The 27,326-nt window shown below is 33.1% G+C and overlaps 5 protein-coding genes across 9 annotated transcripts; 2 read left to right on the top strand and 3 right to left on the bottom strand.

Annotated features, from left to right (window-relative positions):
- Positions 1-1,023: 1,023 nt before the first annotated feature.
- On the top strand, positions 1,024-5,188 carry LOC105140092 (BRCA1-A complex subunit BRE-like). Of its 4 annotated transcripts, none has more exons than XM_011046778.1 (13): positions 1,024-1,294; positions 1,378-1,403; positions 1,567-1,756; positions 1,850-1,940; positions 2,120-2,155; positions 2,283-2,381; positions 2,531-2,661; positions 2,770-2,818; positions 2,914-3,003; positions 3,088-3,141; positions 3,877-3,942; positions 4,538-4,635; positions 4,742-5,188. In XM_011046778.1, the coding sequence occupies exons 1-13, from the start codon at positions 1,185-1,187 to the stop codon at positions 4,806-4,808; spliced, it is 1,107 nt and encodes a 368-aa protein (XP_011045080.1). In that variant the 5' UTR covers positions 1,024-1,184; the 3' UTR covers positions 4,809-5,188. The 4 variants fall into 4 exon arrangements, with proteins under 4 accessions (XP_011045080.1, XP_011045082.1, XP_011045079.1 ...); XM_011046780.1 differs by having other exon boundaries at positions 1,024-1,262; XM_011046777.1 differs by having other exon boundaries at positions 1,025-1,262; positions 1,378-1,468.
- A 1,359-nt stretch (positions 5,189-6,547) lies between these two features.
- On the top strand, positions 6,548-10,072 carry LOC105140093 (tubulin beta chain-like). The gene is made up of 3 exons (XM_011046782.1): positions 6,548-7,145; positions 8,685-8,954; positions 9,056-10,072. Exons 1-3 carry the CDS (start codon positions 6,743-6,745, stop codon positions 9,730-9,732), a joined length of 1,350 nt encoding a protein of 449 aa, XP_011045084.1. The 5' UTR covers positions 6,548-6,742; the 3' UTR covers positions 9,733-10,072.
- Positions 10,073-11,494: 1,422 nt separating this feature from the next.
- LOC105140094 (uncharacterized) lies at positions 11,495-13,716 on the bottom strand. The gene is made up of 4 exons (XM_011046783.1): positions 12,998-13,716; positions 12,698-12,760; positions 12,417-12,491; positions 11,495-12,275 (listed from the first exon to the last, which is right to left on the bottom strand). The coding sequence occupies exons 1-4, from the start codon at positions 13,421-13,423 to the stop codon at positions 11,811-11,813; spliced, it is 1,029 nt and encodes a 342-aa protein (XP_011045085.1). The 5' UTR covers positions 13,424-13,716; the 3' UTR covers positions 11,495-11,810.
- A 5,295-nt stretch (positions 13,717-19,011) lies between these two features.
- LOC105140095 (nuclear ubiquitous casein and cyclin-dependent kinase substrate 1-like) lies at positions 19,012-22,260 on the bottom strand. Of its 2 annotated transcripts, none has more exons than XM_011046785.1 (4): positions 21,838-22,260; positions 21,433-21,570; positions 21,276-21,346; positions 19,012-19,559 (listed from the first exon to the last, which is right to left on the bottom strand). In XM_011046785.1, the coding sequence occupies exons 1-4, from the start codon at positions 22,183-22,185 to the stop codon at positions 19,217-19,219; spliced, it is 900 nt and encodes a 299-aa protein (XP_011045087.1). In that variant the 5' UTR covers positions 22,186-22,260; the 3' UTR covers positions 19,012-19,216. The 2 variants fall into 2 exon arrangements, with proteins under 2 accessions (XP_011045087.1, XP_011045086.1); XM_011046784.1 differs by having other exon boundaries at positions 21,433-21,576.
- A 1,202-nt stretch (positions 22,261-23,462) lies between these two features.
- On the bottom strand, positions 23,463-26,530 carry LOC105140096 (uncharacterized). Its single transcript, XM_011046786.1, has 5 exons — positions 26,173-26,530; positions 25,969-26,080; positions 25,152-25,216; positions 24,484-25,065; positions 23,463-23,885 (listed from the first exon to the last, which is right to left on the bottom strand). The coding sequence occupies exons 1-5, from the start codon at positions 26,377-26,379 to the stop codon at positions 23,775-23,777; spliced, it is 1,077 nt and encodes a 358-aa protein (XP_011045088.1). The 5' UTR covers positions 26,380-26,530; the 3' UTR covers positions 23,463-23,774.
- Positions 26,531-27,326: the final 796 nt, after the last annotated feature.

Below are 27,326 nucleotides of genomic sequence, written 5' to 3' on the forward strand. Positions count from 1 at the left end.
GAGTTTAGTTATGACCAATCATGCTGTCAATTATTTTTTAAACAGTAAATTTATAATTTTTTCTATATAAAATATGAAGGTAATGATGTATTTAGAATTTATTTACAAACTCTCAACCTTATATTGGTAAACATGCTTGCACTTGAATATTTACAAAGATGAAATCACATAAAATTTATAAATTTTTTGTTGTTTTTTTGTTCTAAAAGTAATTTTAAAAAATTTTAAATTTTTTATTTATTTTAAATTAATATATTTTTAGTATTTTTAAATTATTTTAATATGTTAATATCAAAAATAATTTTTAAAAAATTAAAAGATATTATTAACGTATATTTTAACATAAAAAATTATTTAAAAAACAATTATAACTATATTTCCAAATAAACTCAATATTTATGAAATTTTTTTTTTCATTCAAAATAATATCACTAGTTTTGTAAATAAGTATATGGTTTATAAAAGACATAAAAATTTTCTCGATTTTTTTTTTATCTCAAACAGATAGACTAATTTTTATTTATCGAATATTTTTTTAGGAAGTGAGGAATAATAGAAAAGGAACATGTACAAAATTATTCCTAACAGGACAAAATGGTTTTAATGGCCTTTGCTTTATTCAACGATGTCGTTTGTTACCTAAATAAGCCAACAACGTTGTTATTAAACCACGTCCATCATGTTAAGTTAAAACGAAACAATTACATGGTCAACCATAATCCATTCAAAATTAATTTTATTTTTATTTTTTAAAAAATATAAATAAAATCATTTTAATTTATTTAAGTTAATTCACTCGCTCTATAGTTTAGATTTTAAGATAAATGATATAGTATTCGGGTTTAAGTTTTGTTTGGCTATATTATAATAAAATTTATATTAGTGATATGCTTAGTTTAGTAGTATGATGTGCATATTTTTAATTTTAACATAGAATATCAAAATTATTAATGGAAAAATTAAATATAATTTTTAAAACATCAAAAAATAGAAGCTGAACGGAAAATAACTTTGGACAAGGGTCACACTCCACCATGTCTAGAAAGCCACTGGGGCAGCTACGTACGTATTCACTAGTCAGGCTCACCACCGCATAGAGGAGCGAGTGAGCACCGTCCCCAATAAACGGCGACGCAACAAATTTACTCAAACCAACCACCCGACAAATTGCCTCCAAAACCACCATGTCACATGATGGATTCCCTCCTTTCATCTCCGCCCAACTTCAGTATCTCCTCAATCACTATCCTCACACGATCCAGGTAAAAATTGCCTCGCAAATCCCTAACCCTAGGTATTATACGAAACGCTAATCCGATTTGCAATTTTGCGATTTTCAAATTCGGGTTATGCTGGCTTAATTAGTTTGTTTTGCAGATTGAGCAGGCACGGTCAGGCACCAGGTACTTCACTGGAAGTCTTGATCGATTCACATTGCTCATTCCTTACTGTTTAGACTACATGAAATGTTAGTATCATTGTTTTTGTTTTCCTTTATCAACTTATCAAGTGTCTACTCATTTATTGTGGTTAGGGTTAATTTTGATTTCTATTTATTTACTACAGGGGATGTTATATACAATGCTGAATTTCCATTAGCTGCACCGGATGTTATATTTGGTGCTGAGGATGAAGATTTCCATCCCTTTCATGTCCTATGCGGTGAGGACGGGGATTCAAGGCTAGTTAAGAACAGTTTGACCGATTGGAACAATAAAGATCCTACACGGCTGTTAGCTCTCGTAATTGAATTGAGGTTGAGGACCTGAATGTTTTAGGAGTGGGTAGTATTGACACTTTTTTAGTCTTGGTTGTGACTTGTGATTGGATTTTGAATTCTGTTTTCCAGGGATAAATATAGGTCTTACCAGGAGAAACGAGTGGGAGAAGTTGATGATGATAGGTTGAAGTTTGAGATTAGTACTATGGTGTCTAGGGAGGTAATTTCTTGACTTGCATCTTTTGTATAATGCTAAGGTCTCATTTGGCTAGGACACCGTTGGTAGTTACTTGTTTTGTGTAGAAAGATTACCGTATCGTTACGTTGTTGTCACTGCTTTTCTTTGTACTATTGGTGATTAGTTTTCTGCATATCACTGAAACTCCAGTCGTACTGCAGGGAATTGAAATGCACATGAGTTCCGGTGTTGAAAAGGTATTTGTTGAAATGAAAACGTTTTTATTTATTTTAACTGGGTTCTATGAAGTGATCAAATATATCCACCGCTTAGGTTGGTATTTAACTACATCACTGGTTTCTATGCCTTTGACTTTTAGTGTAGCCAGAAGAGGTTAAGTTCGCAGTGCCTTTAATGAACATGAATATAAATAAAATGGTGCCTGCATGCCCCTGGAGACATCCACAAAAGATATACTTACAGGTTGGATATTTCTTCTGCTATCCTTGTATTTGAAGTTTACCTTGAATTCTTTTTATTTCCTTCTTTCTGTCCCATTTTCTCTCTCTCTTTCCTTTTTATTTTGTGTCACAACTGCAATAGTTTTGTGAGTCTTTTCTTGATCGGTGCAGGTTATATATCCTATTGGTAGAAAGTATGCATCTTCTCCCTCAGCACCTCGTCTGAAATTAATGTGCACTCCTGAGTTGAAAGCCCTGTTTTCCATTGATGATGTCAAACTTCCTTCATGGTTGGATGGAATGTAAGCTATGCATATAGTTTTTGCTTCAAGTCTTTGGCATATGCACATGTTGCTTTTTGTATGAAGATTTGCATGACTTGTTTTTATTGGTTCTTTTCTTCTGAAAAGGTGCATGGCTGAATATCTTCCCCACCTGGAAGAACTCCTTCAGAGACAGGTTAGCTTATTTCTTCCATCCAGTGATTCCTTTTAGTTGAGATATTGTTCGCCTACCTTTTTTGCTAATAAAAGATTTTCTTTCCCATTTTGTAGGTCTTAGAGGCAGTTACTCTAATTGATGTTAGAAGGCAGTTTATCGAGGCATTAGCCCCACTGCTTGGAAGGCCATTAGAAGCTGATCCAGTAAGCATCCTAGGCACTTTGTATACAGACATTTTTTTTAATCCATCAAGAGTGACTGGTGTTAACCATTGCTTTCCTTGTCAGGTTTTTTGCAGAAAGGCTTCTTTTCTTGTCTGCTCTGGACCCTTTACATTCATGGTATAGTAAGATCTTCTCCAATTGTAAATTATATTGAAAGGGGTGGGGCAAGTTTCTGTAATATTATATATGAACATAGCGAAAGAGTGATTGTCAAACCTAAATTGTTTCAGGATGTATTTACCCCTGATCTTCACTATATCATATTTTCAGGCCTATATCAAAGGAGATTGTTAGCTCTAAGTATCTGAAGGTTTTCTTTTTGCCACAGCACAGTTAAATTTTCATAAAATATGCTAAAATTAGCCTCATTTTACTTCACGTAAAGCACACATTACTTTTCATTGTTTGGCTGTGAAAACTACTTGAAAATAATTGTTTGGTGTTTGGCTTGTATTGAAAAATAAATGTTGAGAAAGAAAAGATAAGAATTAAGTAGTGATTGGGCCAGGATTTAACGACAAAGGAAGTCTTGTAAAATATTTTCTTCTCTTAAGAACCTTGAGTTTTTTTTCCTTGTTTTAAGTTTCTTTTCCTTTGACTGTAAAATATTTTCCTTTGACCATGTTTTCCTAGGTGAGCCAAACATGGAAAATGAGAAAAATATTTTGCTGAAGCATATTTTACATGAAACAAATGGGAGCCTAAGCTGAGATCAAGTTTGGTAATCAGTTGTATACTGGGGATGTAGCTGATAGGAAAAGCTTAGAAAGTTATTTCAATGGAAATATTTTTTTCTGTGCCTGTTTTAACATAATTTGGCTGTTTATATGAACTTGATTTCCTAAACTGCAGCTGCATGTTTTCCTTTCAACCAACTTTCCAAAACAGCAGCCTTCTCTGATGTTTCAAAGTACACAGGTGATCATATTTCTTTATTCCAGTTTAAATTTTATGGATTTATTCGTCTGTGAATGTCATTGTCATCCTCTTTTGTGCATGCAAGTGTTGCTAGAAGGATATTAAGACATGAATCTGGTGCAAGTTCCTTTTATATGTGCCATTTACCAAGGATACTTGTATTGTTCCTCGTCATGGGAGGAGGCAGGATCAGGTCCCACCAGATACTTTCATCAATTACATGCTTGATTTCCTATTTTGCACTTGCAGCATGGCCTTGCTCTTGACTAGATTTAGAATTGACCTATCATCCTGAACAATACAGGTTGATTTGCATCACAAAGGGTCTTATGTCTTTTCTGTGTGTGCCATTGTATGATGTTTTTATACTAAAATTAAGCATAAGAAGCTTGCTGTTTTTGAAAGTTCTCCATCAGAATCAAGTCGACTGCTGATGTGGTCTCTTGTATTATCAATTGCTCAATTTGGGTATAAAACCTTGCAGTAATGATTGAAGCTCATTTAATTTATGGAACCATTTATTTCCTATCATTGACTGAGCAAATGGTTTGCATGCAAATACTCTCCTTGACTGGCTTATAATATTTGTGTATAGCATTTCAATTCCCTTGGCATGCCAGTCAAGTCGCCTCTCATTACAGAGTATCCATGGAGTCCTAGGTGGGAAACCTCACAAATGGCTGACCGGATCTCGTGAGTTCAATTTATTTTCAATTCTTAATCTTACCTGTTTTTGTTAGTAACTCGTCCTTCTAATCACATTCGTGTGCTATTTGCTTATGTGATCCAATTTTACCAGTGACTTTTTGGTGGATGAGTCGCTAAATTTCAAAAGGCACTGCAACGAATCTCACCTTCAACACTAGAGCAATGTGTTGAGAACCTGTTATCTTTCCTGGATGCACAGCAGCCTACATCATTCAAGTTGTCTAAAATCGCGTCATGAATTAGTACCATGTTCAATCATGGTGGAGTAATACGGTCATCACTCATCCCGTGTTGTAATTAGTTCGGTGTTAAGTAACCTTTCCATTTTATTGTGAAAGCATTGAAAAGCCTACTGGTACTATCCTCTTTTCGTTTTAACACGCATGATTTGCGCTGTAAAGTTCAGCGCAGATTGTTGAAATGGTAGAGATGGCCATTGAAGTTTTAACATTCATGGTGTCTGCATTAAAGTTTTCAACAACTTCAGAAGTTTTCTGATTCTCTGGATATAAAATCACCAAGCACTCTTTATAACTTCGTTGATTATCTCAATGGCCACATGTTTTAAGCTTCCATGCATGGTAAAAAATGAAAGTCGGGGTTTCCTTAGTAATCATGGTGCCCCGTAGAACCCAGCTGGAGGAAACAATGATGAACGCGCTGCATTCCTCTGATCCATTTAAATCTTGTATTGTTAGACTCTGCGTGTTTGTATTTCTATGTGGACCCAGATCCGCATCCACTTGGGGATGATAATTTGGCCCAACACAGTATAGGAGTGATCCTGTCTGAGATATATAATAAAATAATATATGTATGTATGTATGTTGATATACGTGTGTATGTATCTATATATGTGTTGGATTTAGATTTAGTTTTATATCGGTTTTGATAATATTTATGTCGTATCTATTACTTCTTGTTAGATAAAATAACAAACTTTATTCCTTCGAGTCAATCAATATTAATTTAGTTGAATTATCATCTCTACTACATAATTATTATTAACTTATTATTGAATCACACATATACCAAAGGGTCGTTTGTTGTAGTATTTGGTTTTTAATTCAGGTTTTTTTATTAAAAAAAAGAAAAAAAAAACTTGTTTGTTGACTTCATTTGATTTTTTTATTATTATATATATATAAAAAAATCATCAGTATCATCATAATATTCAAAAACCATTCTATTTGGTTTTAAAAACTAGCTGCCCAGCTTGTGTGTTTTTTTTTTTTAAAAAAATGTTATGTTTTTATTTTCAAATTAATGGTAATTATTAATAATCCATTATTCTTTATAAAGAAGCACATAGCTAGATACTGAAGTCTGTGAAACAAGAACACGAAGGAGAGAGAAAAACAGAAGAAATCATGTCGAAGAAAGGAGAAGTGGTGTGTGTTACCGGTGGACCAAGAGTGTTTATTTGTACTTTATCATTATTAATTTAGATTTAAAAATTATAAAAAAAATAGTGCTTGTTTCTCATAAAATATTTTATATGAAAATTAATTAATTAAAAATACTTAACAATCAACATTAAAAATTATTTCATTTGTGAGAAAGTACTTTAAATTTATAAAATATTTCACAAATACTAATACATTCACAATTATTTATTTCAACCACCTCTTACTTTAGCAACAACTATCACTATTTTTATTACTTTCATAATTTAACTATTACAATCATTATTTAAAAAAAAACTATAATTATTAAAAAAATTATTTAAATTAAAAATATTAAAAACACGTTGTACCAAAAAGCATTACATGTAAAATATTTTACACAAAAAAAATCTTAAAAAACAACTGACATGCTTGTAAGTTTTTTTTTTAAAAAAAAACCTAGATCGCTGATCCCAAACAGCACAAGTGACGGGGCCCCACCTTAACGTGCCCACCCTCCCTAGAGGTGGTTAGTAATTAGTTAAGCCTGTCCCTCTGTTCCGTCACGTGAACAACACCTGCAAAATATCCTGCCCGCTCTCTTATTTGTATCATTTTAACCCCCGCCTCTCCCTCTCCCTCCATGTATTATAACTCCTCACTCTCTCCTTCGTCACGCGTTTCTCTGTACAAATTAACGAAACAAGATGAGAGAGATCCTTCACATCCAAGGAGGCCAATGCGGAAACCAAATCGGTTCCAAATTCTGGGAAGTTATTTGCGACGAGCATGGAATTGATACTACCGGGAAGTACTCAGGCGACGCCGCTTCGTCTGATCTTCAACTGGAAAGAATTAATGTATATTACAACGAGGCTTCCGGTGGAAAATATGTGCCGAGGGCGGTCCTCATGGATCTCGAACCGGGTACAATGGAGAGTATTAGATCCGGACCGTACGGACGTATCTTTAGGCCTGATAATTTTGTGCATGGACAGTCTGGTGCTGGTAATAATTGGGCTAAAGGTCATTACACTGAAGGAGCTGAGTTGATTGATGCTGTTCTTGATGTCGTTAGAAAAGAGGCCGAGAATTGTGATTGCTTGCAAGGTATTTTTCAACTTTTTTTTTTGAAATCTTTCTTCATTTTTTTTATATTAGTTTTCTGAATGTAATTAACAGATCGATCGATTATTAGTTTTTTTTTCGTTGATTTTTTGAAGATTTATTTTAATGATTTTGTGGTTTTTAACATGGCGGATTCTTCTCTATTATACTTTATAACTGGCAGAATTAGGAAATATCTCCAACAGGGTTTATTTATTTATTTATTAATTTATTGTAGTTGTTGAATTATTGTGGTTCTGCCAGCCATTTTTGTCAGCATTGATGTTTTGGTATTACTTTAATTTTAGATTTTCCATTATTTAATTAATTTCACTTAGCGAATCTCGTAATCCGGCCTTGAAATCGGAATGCAATGTTTTTTTTTTTTCAATTTGTAGAAACTATGAACAATTTTTTTTTAATTATCTCAATTTGCAATTTCGTGTTGTAGCTTTCTCATTGTTGATTATCTCATTCTCACCTATATATATATTTTTTTATATGCTGGTGGTCATTACTCATTAGGGCTGTTGCGTCTTTAATTAATTATTCCTTTGTTTTGGTTGTTTTTATATTAATCATTGCTTTGTTTTGGTTGTTTTTAATTAGGGGTTGTTGATAAGGCTGATGAGCTGTATCAATAGGCCCCATTCTTGTCTGGTGTGGATACTGAAGGATATGAATCTTGTTCTATTATGTAATTGATACGATGGTGTCTGATTGTTATGGTATCATGGACCAGCAGGACAGTGCAGTGACTTGTCTTTTTACATTTATAATGCTGACACTAAAAAGTAGATCTTGGAGTTAGAGCACCGCACCCTAAAAAGTAATAATCATGTAAGTGAGCTTTAAGATACAAAAAGAAAAACAATCTAATCATTCATTTAAAATTCCTTTCCCCTGTTTCATGATGAAGATCACCGTTAATCATGTCAAAATGGCTGGAATCATGCCTGTAGTTTATTATCTGGATCTGAATTACACATGGAAAAGGAATTTTGAACAGCGGCAACGACAATTAGTGCCACATTTGTCTTCTTTGATGTTAAATGTTGATTTAAATTATCTATATATGTATGTATGTCTGATTGTCATTAGAACGACGAAAAGGTGGACATGTAAAATTGCTCTTGGTGATTAGCCAAACGAGTAAATCATGACTTGAAATCACGAGACCTTTGAGACAGGTCAGTGGAGGCTATCTGTATAAAGCCGTAGTTAACCTTTGGTTCTAGCATGAGTTCATGTCTGGATCTTGCATAACTTCATGCTCTTCAGGGTTTTGCTGGGAGAGTGTGACTGCTTGGCATTTTGACTGTTTTGAAATTGCTGTTGTTTGGGGATGTGCTAGCATCCATCAACAACTTCTTTGTCACGAGGGATTTAAGGAAGAAATAATTATCCATCCTCCAACCTGACTTTCCCAAGAAAGCTGATATTTTACGGTTTGGTTTTGGTGAAAGCTGGCTATTTATTTATTTTTTTGGTTTATTCTGTGTTGGAAGATGGAACTCATTTGTCTCGATTTTTCTTGACCAGGCTTTCAGGTATGCCACTCGCTTGGAGGTGGTACAGGTTCTGGCATGGGAACACTTCTGATTTCAAAGATCCGAGAGGAATATCCTGACAGGATGATGCTTACATTCTCTGTTTTCCCTTCACCAAAGGTCTCAGACACAGTTGTGGAGCCATATAATGCCACCCTCTCAGTGCATCAGTTGGTAGAGAATGCTGACGAATGCATGGTTCTTGACAATGAAGCACTTTATGACATCTGCTTCCGGACTCTAAAGCTTAGCACTCCAAGCTGTGAGTTACTAATTGTCCTTTGGAGTAACTATCGTTAGATCGATTACAGTTCTATTTCATTGAATACTAAACCATAGCTTCTTTCTACCCAATTTTTGCAGTTGGTGACCTTAACCATTTGATCTCTGAAACTATGAGTGGTGTAACATGCTGTCTGAGGTTCCCGGGCCAGCTCAACTCTGACCTTCGCAAGCTAGCTGTAAACCTGATCCCATTTCCACGTCTTCACTTCTTCATGGTAGGGTTTGCACCTCTCACATCTCGTGGTTCCCAGGGGTATATCTCCCTCACCGTCCCAGAGCTGACCCAGCAGATGTGGGATTCCAAGAACATGATGTGTGCTGCTGACCCCCGCCATGGCCGCTACTTGACAGCTTCAGCCATGTTCAGGGGCAAGATGAGCACCAAAGAGGTGGATGAACAGATGATCAATGTGCAGAACAAAAATTCATCATATTTTGTGGAGTGGATTCCAAACAATGTGAAGTCTAGTGTGTGTGATATTCCACCGAAGGGTCTGAAGATGTCATCAACTTTTGTGGGGAACTCCACGTCAATCCAGGAGATGTTCAGGAGGGTGAGTGAGCAGTTCACAGCCATGTTCCGTCGCAAGGCCTTTTTGCACTGGTATACCGGGGAAGGTATGGATGAGATGGAGTTCACTGAAGCAGAGAGCAACATGAACGATCTAGTGGCAGAGTACCAGCAGTACCAGGATGCAACAGTTGAGGAAGATGGTGAATACGATGAGGAAGGTGAGGAGAACTATGATGACTGAGAAGCATATGAATTGTGGCTATTTCCTCAACGCTGGAATGGGTTTTGACGAGTCTGCCGCCCTTGCTGGCTGTCACTATATTCTTTGTTGTTTTGAAAATCTCAGCTCCGCAAGGTGATCTCGTTAGGTTTTTCTATTGGGCACTAGAATAAGAAATTTCATGTTTGTTGGTACCTCTCCACAAAGGGATCCCAATTGTATTGTATTTCTTTCTGTTGATGCTTCTCAACAGCGCTCAGGAATTATTTCCTCAGGTGCTCGGGGCAGGGGATTGTTCATTTTGATGTGAATTAATTGCATATGAGAATGGATGTGATCCTACCAATGCAGATATTATGTATATATATTATGTAACCAAAAAAAACAAAAAAGAGGAGGAGAAAACGATCATATAGTAGCATTGAAGTTTACTAGTATGATATTAATAGCCGGGTCAACCACTGGGTTATGTTGGATTTTTTTTTTTTCATATTTTTTTTAATTTGGCTCGGTTCTATCTCCAGGTTAGTTGGGTTTTGAGTTAACTCACCAAGTCAAGCCAGGTTTTAAAACTGTATATAAAAGTAGCTTGCTTTGTTAACTAATTATAAAAGTTAAAATAAAACTTATTCTTCGCTAACTAATTATAAAAACTAAAATAAAACTTATTCAACCCGAATTAACTTTGATCTAAAATTTAGTAGATTAATATAAATTAATTTAAAATAGTATTTTTTAAGTTAAAACAATATAGTTTTGAAAAAAAATTAAATGAATTAGCCCATTTAATCAATTAGATTTAATTAGATAAAATTTTATCTAATTTAATTTTAAATTCAAAATAAATATAATAACATTACCAATACCAAGTTTTGGTATTGAATTGACAAATCAAATCAAATGTAATAACATTGTCCAAAACCCTAGGGTTAAGAGTTTCAGTGGCAAAACTTAAGTTGATTGAGACTTCTTAGCCATTTTAATATATTGTGAAAGATCAAGATTGGATCTGCACAAGAGAAGATTATTATCTCTCTAATGAAATCTCACATTTTAGAACAAAGTCTTTGTGCTAAAACTGATTAAACTATAGCATTCAGCCCGATCTGCTACTATAGTAATTAATCAAGAAGCATAGGTATAAGAAAAAACAATTCCTGCAATAATTGTATTTTAGTCTATTTTCTTTATAAACTTTGAAACATTTCGTGTCCTATCTCAGAGGATCATGGACAAGATTTCAATCAAAGTAATATAATTGTTTGATTCACTAATATAAGACTATTATTCTATTTTATTTTTATTTTTTAAATAAAAAATTAAAAACATGTTTTATTTATTGAAAATATAGTCAAATTTTTCAGGAACAAAAGAAAACACTATGATTACAATTATTTTTCATAGAAAATCAAAACTATAATTTATAATAATCATCTTAGAATGTCATTTTTATTTTATTTAAATTAAAAATTATAATAAAAAACGTGATACTCTTAACTCAAAAAATATATATTAAATCTATAATGAAAAATAAATTTATTACATTATCTAAATATAAAAATAATAATTTTAATCTTTTCCCTATATAAAATTTGTAAAATTACAAATATAGCTCATTCACTTGTGTTGAAATTACATTACATATCTGTTTTTTCTTATCCGAACTCTTTTTTTTTTTTTTCCCCCAACCCTTTTTTTTTTTTTTACCTCCAATCCTTATTTTCTTCATGTAATTTTGAATCCATGTTACTTGTCAATCCCAGCCATCTAATTAAAATTAATAAATTAAATCACACCATTTTATAATTTACCCAAATCATAATAAGCAATTAAAGAGACTAAATAAACAAAACAATACATAAAAAAATAAAAACTACCTTACTATTAGCAATATGACCATAAATGAGAGCAAAGACGAGCGGGCCTGGGGGACCCTTGAGCCTCTCAACTCTTATAAACCTAAGCAAATAATTCGGGAAAAATCATCTCCTTGGGAGATTTTCTAATTTACAGCTAGACAACGCACTAATCACTAACATATCTCATATTAATTACTAAATGGATTAAAGGGGGAAATGAGATCAAGGAAGAAACCAAGATCATCTAAATGAGAATCGTGATTTACTAGAGGAATTAAAGCTCTTGTCCTTGCAAATGAGCCTCCTTCTTTGTCTTGCTTGAGCAGCGATGGCCCTTTTAACCGCTGCACTCCTGTCATTAACAAACAGTTGTTTAGAGTCCATCCAAACAGGCTCCCCAACAGTTAGATTGAGATCAGGGATGTCACGGGGGCCCATGCCATCACTGGCACTGATAGATCGCAACAAGGACACTCTTTGGCCATACGGGTTTGGATGATTACAACCCATTTCTTGATTGTTGGCATTCCTATCCGCCATATAGGGCCGCGGCGGCGGCGGCGGCTGCTGAACTCTGATGCCAGGCATGGGTCGAGGAAACTGGTTTTGATCATCAACAACAGGAGGACATTTGACAGTTGATTGGACTGAATTCATGCGTGGAAGATTCAACTGATCTTCTCTTTTAATAACACCCATGTTTAGCTGTAATTTTTTTAACATAAAACATAAGTTAATAATATAATTAAAGTAGAAAAGATTTAGAAACCCAACGGCGTCAAATAAAAGCAATGAAAAAGACTAAAAAAGGAGCATTGATTCATCAGGAGGAAAAAGATAGATTACCTCTTGTTTCCTTGCTTTCAACAAAGAATTTCTAGCTTTCAAATGCTCATAATATCGAGTCACCTTTTGAATCTCCTGTTTCAAACAATTCCACAGAATCAAGAAGGATATATTAGTACCCACACCATCTGTAGTTTTGCTTGCTTAAAGAAAGGAACAGCAAAAACATAATTAAAAACAGAAGATAACGTAGCAAGCATGCCATGTATGGCAAAAATCCAAGAAAAGGACAAGATTTGTTCCCAGAATATTGAAATAGTAAGAAAATAAAGAAAACTCACCGCTCTTAACAATTCATTGCTATCAATAATTTGGCTTGTAATCTTCAGCAAATCCTCTCTTCTCTGCATATATTCAAGAAAATAAAAGAGAATCAACAAACAGAGAATCTTTATTTTGGTAAAAGAGAAAACATGGTCAAATCTGAAGAACAAAAGGAATCTAAACCCATTAAAGAGATAAAATTGCAGATAAACCCAGCAATCAAAACCCATTAACAAAAAAGTTCACCGAGAAAGTGCCACGTATCATATCCAAACAGGGGATTGAAAAGGACAATCAGAGAAGCAGAATTTCAATACCTTTTTAGTGTAGACTTTCCTCTTCAAGCGCTTAGGCCTCTCATCAGATTCACTTGGAGAGAAAGAAAGCGGTGTTGCAGGGCTAGTCGCCGGTTCAGCTTTGACGGTGATGGGTCCCTCTGGTTCAGTAGCAACAGCAGCAGCAGCAGCAGGAGGAGGAGGAGGAGGAGTAGCAGGGCCCACAGGAACAGATAATATCGGTGTTTGGGAAGGTGACGCTGATGTTGGCGGTGAGTGAACGGCGCATCTTGGACCCAAATTGGCCTCCGCGGATCTCCTCCTTGTACCACCCCATGAGAATGGAAGCAGAGAGCCATACTTAGATACAGCAATTAAACGAGGGAAATCTAACAAGATTTCAGCAACCTCAATTTCATCACCTCCGAAATCTTCGTAAAGACTACAGTAATCGTGCTTGAATGCCATTGTTTCTCTGCTTTCCTTCTATCAATTCAACTCCCTTTCTCTCTCTTTTTATTTTCTTTTTTCTCCAATACACAAAAATAATAATAATGGGGGCCTCTCTCTTCGCCGAGAAAGAGATATCAAGAAAGAAACATTGGATTTTTTTAAGAGGAGAAGATACGAGGGAGGTGGGTGGGAGAGAGATTGTGTTACTTGGGGACATGGTTTCGCTTGTTTATGAAACAGGAAAAAGGATGGCAACGTGCCACGTGTCGTGACAAGGGAGCATGGATTTCTGTTCTAGGGTTTTGATGATGAAGAATATTGATTTTTATTTTTTTTCTATTTATTATTAACAGATGAGCGGGACAGCATTGTAGAAGGAGAAGACTAGAAAGTGGAAACCATCTAGCTTCCTTGTATCGTGGATGGGAGGGGCGGTAAGAATTGAGGATTAGTTGCTGTCACTGAGCCACTTACAGTGAGCTTCCATGGGTTAAAATTCAGCAAGTAATTCGGAAGGTAAAAAAAATTTGATCAAGTAAATTACTTTTCCTATGTACTTCCGAAAATAAGAGGACTTCGACTTGACATTTGACTGTTTGACTTGTGCATAATAGTGTACCTGCATGTATCATCACGTCAGGTCGTGAATTTATTTTTTAAAAAATATTAATTTAATTTTTAAAATTTTAAAATTTATAATTTTAAAATTTATAAAAATAATTAAAATAAATTTAAATGTTTCTATTAATAAAAAAATCTTATCATTCACAACAACACTACAAACAAAATGAAATAATTCAGATATGATATGGTAAGTTAATTGACAATTGTGGGTTTTAGTTAACATTTACATAATTAGATTATAAAATTTGATTTAAATTTAATTTAATATTAAAAAATAAAATACAAAAAAATTAATTATAATTTTTTTTTCAAAAACTCCTAGTCAATCCATTTAATAAGCAGAAGCTGCAAATCTAATTTTAAGATTAGAATAACTTTTTTAAAATAAATAAATTATAAATTTTAATTTTTAATAAATCTAATATTAAATTGAGACTACTAGTACAGAATTAAGGTGTACAATATATATATATATATATATATATATATATGGATTTCTAGGCTGGGTAGTGAAAGCTAAGTGCAAAGATTGATACACCTCGACATATACATTAAAAGCATGAACTTAACATGAATTTGACATTCATTCCTTACGCTAACAATGAACGTGTCCTTTTTTATTTAAAACTTATAGGCATCATTGAGACTTGTTTAATGATTGATTTAGAAAATCCTAGTTATTGAATTATCAAGTCAATTGGAGCTAGTCATTCATTAAAATATTTTTTTTAAAAAAAACTTCAATACCATTTCTATCAAATTACTAAAAATTTAGCCAGTCTAATCATTTTTTGATTTATTCTAAATTTAACATTGGATAAATTTTGAATTACATATTTTTCATACCAATTTATTACATCGAGTATAACAATTTCAAATCTAATTTAAAAATCACCATTTCCTTCTTGTTTTTTTAAGGTGTCATAAAAAAAATTTAAAAGTATTTTTGTGTTTTAAAAATATTTTTTAAAGTTTTTATTTTTAATTATTTTTTTATAATTTTGAATCGTTTTAATGTGTTTTAATATATTGAAGTTAAAAATATTTTTAAAAAAATAAAAATATATAATTTTAATATATTTAAAAAATAATTACTATTACAATATCAAACATTACTTTAATAATTATATGGTTATTGTTTAAATGAGAAAATACCTAATGCTTTACTTCAACTGAAAATAATCAAATTTACTCATGATATTTAAATGGAAAGCATCAAATTCTCGTTAAAGCAGCGACGTTACATTGCATAAAATGGAAAAATAAAAATATTAAACGAAGGGGAAGTTAAGTAACGTCCGAGGAACTCTGTCGACAAGAATTAATCTCTGTCTAGGAATTCAGCTAAGAATCAGGGGATAGGTTGTGTTTCGAACAATTTGATGTGGGTAGAGGGGATTCGAACTCGAGATAGCCTTTCAACGACCACTAAGCTATGCTCCAGCTTAGCAATGGCAATATTTTTTAGATCCTGTGATTGACTGACGTGGGCATTACTTTTTACTTTAAAGTTTTTTTTTTAAAAAAGAAAATCCTCTGTCAAAAAACCAAGAGGCAAATGCACTGATACGTGCCTCGACTCGCCATTTCCACGCAAAATCTTGGTCGCCTTTTCGATTGCCAGTTGCTACGAAACTATCCAATCTGAGAAAGTTTGAACGGTCGTTTTCAGGCGAAGGGAGGTCCATAATTAAGGGATTGTTTGAAAACATGGTTATATTTATATTTTTAAATTTTTATTTTTATTTTTATTAAAATTTAATATAATTTATATATTTTGAATTGTTTTAGTATGATGATATTAAAAATAATTTTTAAAAAATAAAAAATATTATTAGTATATATTTTAGTATGAAAAATTATTTAAAAAGTAACCACTACCATACTACTAAACGCACTCTAAAGCAACATCCACGTAAATTTATTATAAAAAACACTATATGGTTTTTTATAATAATAGTATTAATATAATAAGGTAATTTTTATTTTTTAAAATATTTTATAAATTAATATTTATATAATTTTCAATAATATTAATATGGTAATTTAAAAAAAAAAAAAACATAAAAGAGGGCTCGGTGTGAGATAGTATCAACAACCATCTATAGTTACCCGAATTCCTGCTTCCTTCTCGTTGGAATCACAGCACTCGACCATCTATACGTGTCCCTTTCCCAAGATTACTCCTCGTTTTTGTTTTTTTTCCTTCTTTCTGGCCATTTGAGTGATATCTGGACCGGGAAATACATCAATCATTACTTTCGGATTTATCCACCGCACTGTATTTCCGAGGATAGAATGTGAGAGAAGAAAAATAGTGAAGATAGAAGATGTTTGAGGTGAAAATTGTGATTTTCTCTCTCTCTTTTTTAATACAATTAATCACTTTAATTCAGAACTTGATTTAAGTTCGGTTCTTCTTCAAACTTGGCTTGTTGTTAATCTGAGCAGATTCAATTGGCTCATTCAAATCCACGTTAAACTTTATCAAATCAAATTTAAGGGATTTTCTTATAATTTTTATATAAAAAATTATGTTGTTTTATTTTAAAAATATTAAAATAATATTATTTTAAGGTCTAGTCGCCTAACCTAGAGCTGGGTAATATCTTAAACCGGTTCGATAACTATGGTTTGTTTGGATGAGAGAAAATATGGGGAAGATTCGGAGAAAATAATGTTTATTTGCTTGAAAGGGTTAAAAAGAATCCTTGCCTCTGGAAAGTGGAAACCAGAGGGACGCCTCATTCTAATTGCTTTGAAAAAATAAGGATAATAATGTCTTTTTCCTTGTAAAATTCCCTCCCCTTTCCTCTGCTTTCAGGAGAATGGTTTTGGTGGGCCCATTTGGGGAGATTTTGTCTCCACTCTCTAGTTTGTGGCACCCCGTTTTCCATAGCGCTTCCAAGGAAGGTAATGAACTCTTTCCATTCTCTCTCCAGCCCCTTTCTTTTCCTCCACGTTCCCTCCTCCCAAACAAGGCGCTATCCTTTGTAGTAAGAATATCGCTGCATGTTTTTTTTTATAGTTGTAAAGTGTTTTTTTTTATAAAAAATATTTAAAATTAATTATATTTTTATTTTATTTTAATATATTGATATAAAAAATAATTTAAAACAAAAAATATTTTAAAAAGTAAAAATTATCACAATGCTGAATAAGATGTTGTGATAAATTATATGGTTATAAATTGAAAAAGTTAATTAAAAAAATAAAATATAACTTTTTAAAAACTAAAATTTTAAGAAAGAGTTTTTCAATAAAATCTATGTAAAACTGTGATATATATATATATAACTAAATACTTTCAAGAATATAATTAAGACAAAATACGATTTCAACCATTATACTAAACAAACAAACTTTAAAAAGTGTTGGCATGACTTTCCTATGTAATCAAAGTTTTGTTGGCCAAACAACTCAATTAATAAATTAATTATAGCTTTTTGATAGTCTCTCTCACAATTTATAAGCATATCTTAGAAGATTCTAGATTAAAATAATTATTTAACAATTTTAATTATTAAATAGTTATAAAATTAAATTATATATTGTTTTTTATAGTTAAAAATAATTAATAATATAAGATACAAATAATTAATTATAGTTAAAAATAATTAATAATAATAGTATGAATTAATACAACTCCAAGCTTAAAAAACTTTGTGTCGGAGTAAGATACAAATCATATCTCCAATCTTCATACTAAGAACTTAAATTTCAACACAGACAGTTGCTGCCTCGGGACTTGAAGGGTCAGCTTCGATTTTCACCGGTCTATCTTTCTGCTCCAAACTTGGAGGTGGCTCTTGGAGACGAACTTCATCCACCATGCTAGAACTTTCTTGTCCATCGATCTCTACTTTCATGGGCCTTTCACCAGTACTATGCACAGGAGCATGCCTGTAACTTCTCCTACGTTTACAACTGCTACTTAACTCTAAATTGGGCATAAGTTTTTGGAGTTGCAGTAAGGTTTTGGCAACTTCTTTTTCGCCATCGTTGAATAAACCAGGCCATATGACATTGTTGCTGTGCTTCATTGTTGCCAATCAACCCTTTGCGGAATGATTTTGGCACAGGGAAAATAAGCAAAGTGACTAGAAGCAACTGGTTTTCAGGGCTCAAACAATTTATTGCCTGATTGGGCACAGTTTTCTTCTCTTTTCTTTTTATGAACAATCGATGCCGAATTAATACCCGCATTAGAAAGTTATCAGTGGTATGGTCTGATTTGTATGATTGGAATTAGAATTTGGAATGGATTGGGCGGCTCTGTTTCTCTTCCAATCCATCCCAAATTCTAATTCCAGCAATACAAATCAGACCACAATACTAAAATTACATGGTAGTTTTCTTAACAAGATAATCAGAATTTCAGCATGAATCTGGAACGGATTGGATGTCTAATTTCAGCAAACTATTCGTTTAAAAATCGGATTTGTGATATTCATTGCATTATAACTTGAAGATTTTAAATCATACCCATAATAACTAAACCTAAACTGAAGTTTAAAATCCAGTTGAGTTAAATAGATTAGAAACTTAACTCAGATTAATTTGTCAAGTTAAAATAACAATGTTCTATTTTTTATTAAAAAAACAAAACATTATTTTATATAAAAAAGTCAATAAAATGATTTTGGTAAGGATTCAACCAGTCAAATTTTTTAACACGGAACCAAGGTCATGGAGATCCAAAGTCAACCAGCCATGCTAGGTTTAATATATGTGATCACGACCGTGAGTAACGACAATACATGTAATACTGGTGGTATTTAAAGCCACGTTTCTCTATGCAAAATCCCCATATAGAAAGAAAGAAAGAAAAAAAAATATCCTTCAACTACCAAGGTCATGCGAATCCAAAGTCAACCCGCCATGCTAGGTTTCCTATATGTGATCACTACCGTGAGTAACGACAATACATGTAATACTGGTGTTATTAAAGCCACGGATCTCTATGCAAAATTCCCATATAGAAAGAAAGGAAGAAAAAAATCCTTCAACTTGAACTGAAAATGACCCCACGGTACCTTCTCTTAAAATCCTTGATTGCTATCCAATGTTTAATAAAATCACGGGGACATAAATAATCACTGAAAATCCAGCATTGGCGACCACAAACTAGTCAAAACAATAAACGGTCCCCGAGAGAGTTAAAATGAGAAAATGTTGGTTAGTCTAAGATGTTTTCTGTTTCTTTGCGTTTTTCCTAGTAATTAAGAAGTCCTCATCAGAATCATCTTCGGAGCTTTCATCTCCAGCCTTGCGCTTCTTAGGTTGTTTTGATGCAACTTTGGAGTCTGTCGCCTTCGTTTTTGTTGAAGATACGACTTTGGATTCTGTTGTCTTTGTTTTCGTTGAAGATACTGCAGAAGATGGTGTCTTTTTTGTAACAGTTGTAGACTGAGTCTTCTTTGTGACACTAATAGTTTTCACTGGCGAAGTGAACTTGTTCTTTTTCTGTTTCTTCTCATGAACTTTCTTGGCCATCTCCACAGGTAGCAAACCAGATTCCATCAACCTGCATATACATTCAGATGCAGCTTTGTTTAAAAAATGCATCACGATACTCAAAAAGATAAGTACAATCATGATCACAAGGCTGACAATTCAACAATTTATCACAAAGCAGACAACAGTTCCGAAGAAATGAACATGATCATTGCACTCCCAAAGTCCCAATAGCCACACAGATTAGTTTGCTGAAATTAACTAGATTCAAAAAGATCAAGTCATGCTATATGACATGATATGTATACTTGTTCTTGTCTGGCCTAAATTCTAAACAAGAAGTGCAATCTTTGGAGAGATAGTCAACTTTCAAATCCTACAAGGGTCAGTCGATATGCACGACACACAGACTCGTAGGATCACTCAAAAACCAATACTATCCCTTTCCGCTTGATTGAAAGTTGAAACTAATGCATGTTTTCAAGATGGAGTCACTGCTGCAATAGATTACAGAAGGAAAAGGGTCATGATTAACCAGAGAATTCAATTGATCATCCTCTAAACTACACAAACAATCACACCCAAACTTTCAGTGGTGTGACAAAAGATGAAGCAGAGATAAAACCAAGGTGGAATACAACCTGGTGAACCAAGAGCAAATTCAAATTCTTTTCAGAAAACTGATATTGATGTTGAGTTCTTCAGTTCTAAATTCCATACATGTTAAATGCATTTCTCCCATGACCATTATGAGATTACCATGAACAGCTGGGTTTCCTCTTGCTGAATCTATGACTATTTTTGAGGAAAAAGGCATTGTGATTGCTCATTGACAAATGTCATTTTTTGCGTGTCAAATTTGAAGGAATTCAATAAAAAATGGCTATCCAACCATAAATGTCTATCATGAAAATTGCAGCATAACCTTTATAAAATATACATGGATCATAAAAATGCCATGTCCTAGAAATTACCAGTGAGTTTATGCAAATAAACACTGATGTTATTTAACTCAAGTATCAAAGAATTGATTGTGTTAGTGAACAACCATTCATCTTATGGTTACATTGAAGGCACTGTAACAAGTCCACAATTTCTTATATGGCCTACACATCATAAGAACTGAACATCAAATCAAGGGCTGAATAGGGAATTAGATGCACTAATCCTTGTTGGTCACATTAGAAAGAGGGAAAAAATAGGCCAAACATAAGGTAACTACATATGTACACACTTGCAAAGCATGTTTATGTTTCTAAGTGGACATTTATGATTTCCATTTTGCATCTAAATAGCTGATTTTATGCACCGATGTTTTGCATACTTCTACACCATGGCAAGTCTTTTTTAGCAGACTCTCGTCGACAGCCTTTGCACTTTCTAATTCCTGCATAAAACATCAACATTTGCGAACATTGCAGTACCTGCTCACCAAGAGGCATGCCTTTATGTTTACCATCAAGAATATAATCTATCCAGGGCCATCCTTATCCCTTATGTTTTAAAACTCCTGATTAAATTTGGTTTTGGTGCTGGTTTTATCACGCTATATATTATCAAAGCTCAACAATTCCATGGCTTGTTAAGCCAGCATGATACATTCAAATAATCCTAGATTAAGAGTTTGCAAGATCATGGTGCCTATTAAATGTAAAAAGAATGGTTAAGGAGCGCATCAAAGAAGATCAAGCAAGTCCTTTAGTAACTATCAGCAAACTTCTTTTCCAATTACCAAGATAATAGTATGATAACAAAGAGACTGAACCCTAAAAACAAAACGACTCACCAGAATTGTGCCATTTCACTTTCGGGAATCTGCTCATACAGTGTCTCATAAAATATCCTCAATGGGTCTCTCTGCAACCATAGAATCCAACAAGCCCCTTAGAAATCAGGAAAATAAAAGGAAAACAACTTAAAGCAAATGAAACAAACTACATTACCTCCTCAGGAGGATCTCTCTTCTGTCCAGGAAAATCATAAACCTTTCTCTCCCTCTTCTTCACAATCTCCACAGCTGCCACATACCCCTTTGTTTTCTTATTATCTTCCTCTTTTTTAACTTTCTTCTTGTTCAGCTCCTTTATCTCAAACCAATCCGCAAAATTAAACAAAACCACGCCCATCAATTAAAAAATCCATTCTCCAATCTAATTAAAAGCAGGAAAGAAAAATAATCCCACTATTTCAAACCAGAAGTTTAAGAAATTCGCTCCCTCACTCTCTCTCCCCGTCAACAAGCCACAGGGACTTATAAAAACAAAACCTTTATAAAGTGCAAGACCAAAACTGTAACCTTTAGAAAAATAACACACTTGATAAAAGAAAAAGGGCCAAAACCAAAATACCTTATCAGTTTTGGAAGCAGAGATCTTTTTGAAGATGGGTTTATCATCATCATCATCACTATTAGCTTCTTGTTTCTTGACTTTAGCTACTGGTTTAGAGCTAGAACCCGAAGAGCCCTTGCCCTTACCTTTAATGGGTTCATCAAAATCATCATCTTGAGGCTCTTCTTTCTTGACTTTGGTAGCTTTGGACCCAGATTTTGTGGTTAAAGTACCGGCATTTGTTGGGTTCTTTTTCCGGGCTTGGAGCATGGCACTCAAGCTCTTTTTCTCATCTTCTTCTTCTCCTGCTGGTGCTTTTTTTGTTACCTCTTCTTTCTTCACGAGTTTAGCATCCTCTGAAGGCATCTTTTAGAGAGAATCCAGAGAACGATTGATGGAGCCTCTGTGGACGTTGTGATGATTGGTGAGGAAAAAGGCACTCCGTTTCAGGGGTAATATCTAGGCGGTGTCGTATGGAGCTAGTATCATTAGCACTAGCGATCTAGACGCAACGACACCGTTTCCCTTGCACCTTTAAATATTCAAATTTCTTCATGGAAAATATTTTACTGATAACCCTTAAATCTTTTTACTCTATAAAAAACTTAATTTATTGATTGAATAATAATATTTCATTTCATTTTATTAATTTATTTTTAATATTTTAAAATTAATTTAACTATTTGTTTACACGATTATATATAAAGAAAGGAAAGAGATCCACTTACACGTGTAAAACTAATGGCTTACACAGCAATTAATTATAGTTAATAAATCTTTTGATTTTTCTTTCTTAATTGCAATTCCTTATTTATTATCTTTCTATCTTTAACTTTTACTTGACTAATTTTTATCTTATTTACCTTATTGGTTTTTGAATTGTTTTACTGGGATTTTATATTTTTGAAATTAGTTGTTGCATAATAAATTTCTTCATCAGCATGAACTAATTAGATTTTTTTTTCAAAAATTAATTTTTTTAAGGAGGTGAACAGATTAATCTTTTGATTAAAAGGTCATAATCAAAATCTAGAACTAATTTATTTGCAAAATCAACATATTTAAAAAAAGAAGGAATTTAATAATATGTATTATATATATAATATAATATAACAGTAATATGTATTATCAATAGTCTTAAAATCTAGAAATCGTTTTAAATGGTGACGATAAAATCTCACTGAGTTTGGCATGATAATGTTATGGATTTCTATGAAGTGATATTAGAGTGGAATGACTTAAAAATTAGGAATTGAATATTTCTATTATATATTGTTTGAATATTTAAACTATGGATATGGAAAGATAGAAATTCAATTCAATTCAATTTTTTATTTTTTCAATTGACATGACAAAAGTAAAGTAAGATTACAAGGAAAGAAAATATCGGGGAAAAAAATACAACGAAAAGGCCATTCAATGGACATGCAAGCAGCTTCCTTGGTGTCTAAGTTTGAGACCTTCACGCTTCCTAACACAAGCATCGTATGGCTTGGATGATAGAACCCGGAGCTTGCCTTGGGGATTGGCGGTGTTGGTGGCGGGGCTTGCTGTTATGGTAAATTACAGGTCTTCTTTTCAGTCCATGTGGTCTCCAATTGTATGGAGGCCCGTTTAGTGGCTAGCTCTTTGCATCATCCATGTATTTTATAACATCTTTTATCGAGAAGATGAAGAAGAAGGGCACAAGAGTATCTGTTGCAATGAAGGGGCATTACAATTGCTAACCAAATTCAGCACTACAGGCTAAGCAGGACTACAGCTAACTTAAACTGCACAATAAGATCGAAGGAAAGCATGGCTTTCCTCAAGATATGACACAACTTAACTTACATCAGATCGACAATAATATAGAAAGAAAATTTTACAGAGCCAAACATCAGAGTTCAATAAGAAACTACACAGAGAAGCTGCAACTTTGTTAAGCTGTGAGCTTAAAGAATGGCGTGGCAAGGTCATGAGGCAGGAGTAGATGGGACCTTTACTTTAGGAACTTCGAAGGTAGAAGAGAACAGTTTCGGAGTTTCCAAAGTGTCAATCCTTTTTTTCTTCAAGCTTCTGCTACCCTGACAACAAAAAAGGAGTTAATCACAATTAAGCTTTGCATGATCAATATGATGTGATAACGTGCATGTTTAACGTTCATTTTAACAGATCACAAACAAAAAATGTCCTGTATTTGCAACAAATCACAAGGAATCATGCAGATTGCAGATTCAACATTCGATTTTGACTGTCAATCTATAAATGACTACAAGATAACATGAACAAACAAAAAAGAAGCAAGTTTTCCCCAGACACTTTTTAAGTTGCCATTGATGTGATCATATAATTTTTTTTAGCTCTAATGATGCTAAATGACTACAAGATAACATGAACAAACAAAAAAGAAGCAAGTTTTCTCCAGACACTTTTTAAGTTGCTATTGATGTGATAATCATATAATTTTTTTTTATCTCTAATGATGCATTTAATGGTCTTCCAACATAATACTTTTTCTAAAAGCTGCTATCTATTTTTGTTCTTTCATAAATGAAAAGATTATATAGTCCCTAGATATCCAATGATGCATAAGCCGAATTAGTCATCATCTTATACTGGGAAAAAAAAACCCGACATGCCACCCTTTCTCACTTTGTATGCGCACTATTGATTCTTAAGTACCTTGTCAGAACCTTTTGAAGAAACATTGGCCAGTATAGGTGTCGATACTTTCCTGTCAATGAGAATGCTAAAATTTCTGCCACAGCTTTTGACTCCCAAAGTTGAAGTTCTAGTTGGTGCACTGCAAGGTTTCATTATTGATGTAACTTCAGCACTTCTTGTCTTTCTCATAAATTCCAACTCCTGGGAAAGTTTGGAAATTTCTCCCTTCCATTTTTCTGCGTCAGCTTCCATCTTGGCCACCTTCGTATTCAGTCTACGAATAATTTCATCCTTCTCATCATTAGAGGATTGGAGCAACTCTGCGGTGGCAAGAACTTCTGCTATCTTCTCATTCGCCATTTCAAATTCAGCTTCTTTACTCCTTAATTTACTGGTCAGATTGCTTTCTAGAATATTATATTGATTCCACACAAAAGTTTTCTCTTTCAGGAGTGCAGATACTTCAGAATTCTTTTCAGAAACAAGCTTCTCATTTTCAAGCTTTAGCCTTTCTACTCTGGCTTCCAACTTTTTAGCACCACCAGACTTCATATCACTACGCCCACCTCCCCTTCCGTTGGCAGTTTCTTCAGAATTTGCCTGATAAATATCAAGCAGAGAATTAAAATCCCACGATGGTATTTAAAGTAAAGTCCCTAAGAACCAAAAAATGAAACAAAACATACTTTTAAGTTTTGAGAGAGGTAGCTAAACCATGCTTGAAAATCTGCCAATTCATCTTCGGTTTCCTCTGCAATTACAAACACCAATCAAATATAGCATAATTAAAGATGTAAAGGAGTTATTACAAAGTCATCCATGAACAAGTGCATTCCCAACAACATAATCTAGGTGAAATTCACCATGCGTTAACACCAAATAACAAACTAATAATTCTGAGTCAAGAGAATCAAACAAGAAAGTTGGCAGCAAGGATGAAACCTGTGAAGTGTTTTAATATGCAGTTAGACATAAAACTTGAATTCAACCACAGTTGTCAATGGAGAATCACTCCTATACCAATAAGATATCCAAAGTACTAGAGTGTTTTACCATATTCTACTACCCATTTTGTTTGTGCATCGCCAAAATCATAGAAAGCACTCATTTTCTTAATACAACGAGGCGAAAAATTAAATAATATAACCCTTGCTTCATCTTAAATTAAAACAATCATCCAACAAACTCTAAATTCCAAAATTTCTTTCTTTCTTTTTTTCCATTTATATTCTACATAACACACAAAGAATGCATAAAACACTTGAAGAAAAAAAACACACCTAATTTCCCCCTTTGTTCCTACCACAGACTCCAAAATGACATAATGCATTGCACATAAGGGAGAAAAAGAAAGGAGCAATCCTTTATCATTCAGTCCTAGTTAGTGTTATCTCAAAATTAGAACTTGCAACCTGATACTAATTCTCCAAATTCCGTTTCTTTTCACATTAATCAAAACAAATCACGAAAAGAGTGCATAAAACCCTTAAAAAAGCCACTGACCTAATCTCGATCTGTGAAGAGAAGCCTCTCTCTGCTTCAATCCCAACATCAAATCACCTTTCGCAGCCTGAAGCACACAGGCCATATCTTTCTCCACCAAATCCCCATTAATCTACACAAGAAATCGCCATAAACCCAAGTTTTCAAAACCCCAATTTTAAAATCCAAAAAGAACCAAACTTTTTGACAAGAAAGTAAACTTGCCTGTGAAATATGATCTTCATAGAGACGAATATCAGAAACCCATCTTTCATGTTGTGTTTTAATGCGATCTTCAAGAAAGTGCCTCTCTTTTAAGAGAGTTCCGAGCTGTTCTTGTTGGCTCTTTAGTAATTTTACTAGGCCACCGAATACTTTATCCCATTTTTCACGATCTGAGGTTACTAATTGAGTGCAATTCGAAGTACCCATTGTTGAATCGAATCGTTATAGAAGATGAAGGAGGATGCGGAGAAGAAAAGGAAGGTCTTTTGAATTACAAAGGAATAATTGTGATTTTAGGGCTTCCACTGTTTGAGAGCGGATTCGACCGTTGTAAATTGAAAAACGCAAAACGAGTGTTTTTGTGGCTCATGCAGACCATAGAAAAAAACTATTTGATTAATTATTAAACATAATTTATTATTTGTGGGATTTAATATAATTTATGTTCAAAATACAGGTTTACTGAAAGGTGCTTCTCCTTTTCCTGCCATTTTCATAGTGAGTTCTTCACTATTCACTTCTAGTAAGTGAACACCAGAGAATATATTTATTGTTTATGATTAGATTGGGTTTGAATTAAATCTAAATACATTAAATTAGATATGATGTAGTAAAAAAATTTAATTATTTTTTATTTTTTAATCATATTTTATTTAAAAATTTAATATTTAATGTTATTTAATTCCACTATATATATATATAAAAAGAAAATCACATAATGATATAACATTTATAAAATTTGATCGTAATATTAATTTTATTTGTGATGATATTTTACTTAATATTGTTGTATATTCAGAAAATTATGGGAATTATAATTCTTGTCGGATAAATTTTATATATGATAAAATTATAGATTGTTTAATAAAACAATAAAAAATATTTTATATGAAGTATTATTTATTTTATAATATAATAACAATAATTAAATTTACAATATTTAAATTAAAAACCATAAACACACACGCACACTTAATTTGAAAAATATTCTTAACCAAACATATTAAATTTTTTTTATCCAACTTTAATTTTAACTATATTTTTAACCAAATATATATAAATATCAAACTAACCTCAACCAAAAATATTTTTTATAAGTAATTTTTTTCAAATCACAATTACAAAAACTATCACAATAAAATAATTTTTTTAAA

The sequence above is a fragment of the Populus euphratica genome, unplaced genomic scaffold, assembly GCF_000495115.2.
Source record: "Populus euphratica unplaced genomic scaffold, PopEup_1.0 scaffold98.1, whole genome shotgun sequence".
NCBI lineage: Eukaryota > Viridiplantae > Streptophyta > Magnoliopsida > Malpighiales > Salicaceae > Populus > Populus euphratica.